The sequence below is a fragment of the Condylura cristata genome, unplaced genomic scaffold (genome assembly GCF_000260355.1).
Source record: "Condylura cristata isolate star-nosed mole 26May11 unplaced genomic scaffold, ConCri1.0 scaffold00023, whole genome shotgun sequence".
Lineage (NCBI taxonomy): Eukaryota > Metazoa > Chordata > Mammalia > Eulipotyphla > Talpidae > Condylura > Condylura cristata.
In genome coordinates this window covers 24944485-24946891 of record NW_004567124.1, presented here as the reverse complement: position 1 = coordinate 24946891, position 2407 = coordinate 24944485, and the positions used below count along the sequence as shown (strand labels likewise).

At 60.4% G+C, this 2407-nt stretch overlaps 1 protein-coding gene across 1 annotated transcript in view; it reads right to left on the bottom strand.

The window, feature by feature from the left end:
- Positions 1 to 414: 414 nt before the first annotated feature.
- PLA2G4F (phospholipase A2, group IVF) overlaps positions 415 to 2407 on the bottom strand; it is a 14177-nt gene continuing 12184 nt past the window's right edge. The window contains exons 19-20 of the mRNA XM_004687555.2: positions 1697 to 1883; positions 415 to 1424 (exon numbers count right to left, since the gene is read on the bottom strand). Coding sequence (XP_004687612.1) covers positions 1198 to 1424; positions 1697 to 1883 — 414 coding nt within the window. The 3' untranslated portion in view covers positions 415 to 1197. The remainder of the gene's footprint in view (positions 1425 to 1696; positions 1884 to 2407) is intronic.

Sequence of the window (2407 nt, the reverse complement as noted above, 5' to 3'; positions counted from 1 at the left end):
GGGAGTCTTCTTGCAAAAGTGTCCCTGATAGAAAGGGGAATAGTAACTTTGGTCCTGGAGAGGATGGGGACGGGTGCCTATGTGTCCACGATGCCCACTGAAGGGCCCGAGGCAGCTCAGCACTGGGGAGGATGGGGTGAGGGCAATGAAGCTGCAGAGGGCAGTGGCTAGAGCCGAGAGGCCTCACAGACCCCGGCCCAAGCCGGCTCAGAGAGGCCCTTCTCTCCACGGACCTAAAATCTGCCTGTCTCCCAGAGGAGCTGGAGTCAGCTGTAGGCTCCTAGGTAGGTCAGGAGAAATGAGAAACAGGGAGATAAGCAAATCACACAGATCATTAACTGCATCTGTGAGTCAGGAGCCCCTGTCCCTGAGCCCCTGCCGGGGCCCCCCTCCACCACCACCCCCCCATCACGGCTCATCCCTCAGACAGACAGGTGCTCACCAGCCGGGGCTCACCAAGGACGCACACACCCACCAGGTGCACACCCATCTGCCCCGACAGATGGAGGCGCTCTTTGGACACATGCACTTCGCTTCTGAGATGACACTGTGAGTGAGGTGGCAAGGCTACGTGTGGCAAGCGTCAAGGACGCGACCAGCCAGAGACAAGCGCACGCCCCCCAGCTGGAGCGCTGTCAGGGTGGACCCTCAGCCCAGAGCCCCCCAGGGCTGAGCAGAGGAGGTGGGCAGGGTGAGGAGGTGGGGGAGGCCAGAGGCTAAGGAGAGTTAGCAGGCAGGACAACGGCCTGAGCGGCCCAGATGGGCAGCCCACACAGCTTCCCTTCATTTTTGATGGTGCTCAGCACTGCATCTAGGAGTTGGGGGTGAGGGGGCTGGCCGTTTGGGGAAGCATGGGTGGATGGGCGCATCTCTGCTTTTGGCTCCGGGTTATAGAGGGTGATGAGCCCTCAGCTCTCACGGCTCCCATTTTAGAAAGAGTCTGAAGACCAGGCACCGGGGGAGAGGGTGCCCTGCGGCTAGGCTGTTACCTGATAGCCGCTGCATGTGCCAGCGTGAAGCAGGCCTCGTTCACTTTCGCCTCACACCCCCAGGAGCCCCTGAGAGATGTACTGTGTTTTCTCCCACAGACACAGGGCCCTTCGCAAGTCCAAGTTGCATTTGTGCAGGGGCTTTCCCAGACCTAGGGGATCTCAAGGCAGGTTCTGGCAGAGACCACTACCCCTCCCTTTACCAGACTCAGGCTGGAGCTCCTCGTTCCCCTCTCTGCCCTCCCCGGCCCAGAGCCAGCCTGAGGGCCTGCCTCAGGGTCTCCACATTGTTCAAGACGTTGTATCGACTCAGGGCCACCAGCCGATCAAAAGCCTCGGGTTCATAGGTGAAGTTTGTCATGCTGTAGGGGGTGTCTGGCCCATTGATGGCAAAGTCTCCAAAGGCCTTCTCCTCAGCTGTTTGCCGCTCCACACCTGGGGGCAGGAAATGGAGGAAAGGTCAGGCCAGGACACCTGGAGCTGATGGGGACAGCTGGTCCAGCAACGCCCTGCTCCAGGACATCTGCTGCTCCCGCTGGGCCAGGCCTGCTTGGACTCCCCTCTCAGCTGTCACTCAGAAGCAACTGGGCCAGAGTGCGTGCTGCGGTCCAGAAAGCAGAAGGCAGCAGTGACCAACTCAGGCCCGGCAGGAGGTGTGCTCTGCCCTCTTGGGAAGCACCCCGTCACCCACCAGGACTTCCCCTCACCTGGGGCCAGGTGTGTGCGGAAGGTACAGTTGACAAGGGGGAAATGCAGCACAATGGGGGCGCGGGGGTCCTCGGCCTTGTCAAACAGGTAACATTCGCGGGGCTCCACCAAGTCCTCTGGGCGCACCTCGATCTTGGGGAAGGGGATGCCTCGATCCTGGCAGTGTTTCTCCGTCATCTGTAAGACCTGGGTGGGGAGGCAAGCTTCTGAGCCTGCCCGCCTCCAGCTGGGCTCACATGGGCCCAGGCTCCATGGCCAGCTCTGCCTCTGACCAGTTTCAGGCAGCTGACATCGCCTTGCTGAGCCAATCTCCTCATTTACAACATGAAGATGAGAGTTTCAGCTGGGGTTGTTGGGCAGCTTGATAATCACCAGCACTGCCGAGGCCATTCCTCCCAGTAACTTCCCTCAGCTTCCTTCTCTGACCCCTTCACCCCGTTTGGGGGATGCTTTCAACTTCACAGAGTTGAGAAAGAACGATGGCTGCAGGTCACATCGGAAGGACTGCATTAGCCTAGCCCAGGCTCCCATCAGGTCGAGGCCAGAGTGCTAGGGCTGAGCAAGCAGCACCAGAGAGCCTGCATCCCGCCCCAGGTGTGAGGGAGCTGCTGTGAGAGACTCCCTGGGGAGACACTAAAGGCTCTGCTGTTGCCATAGTGCCCGAGGGAAAGCAGATCCAGGCCTCGGGCAGAGCGGGGGACACTATCAGG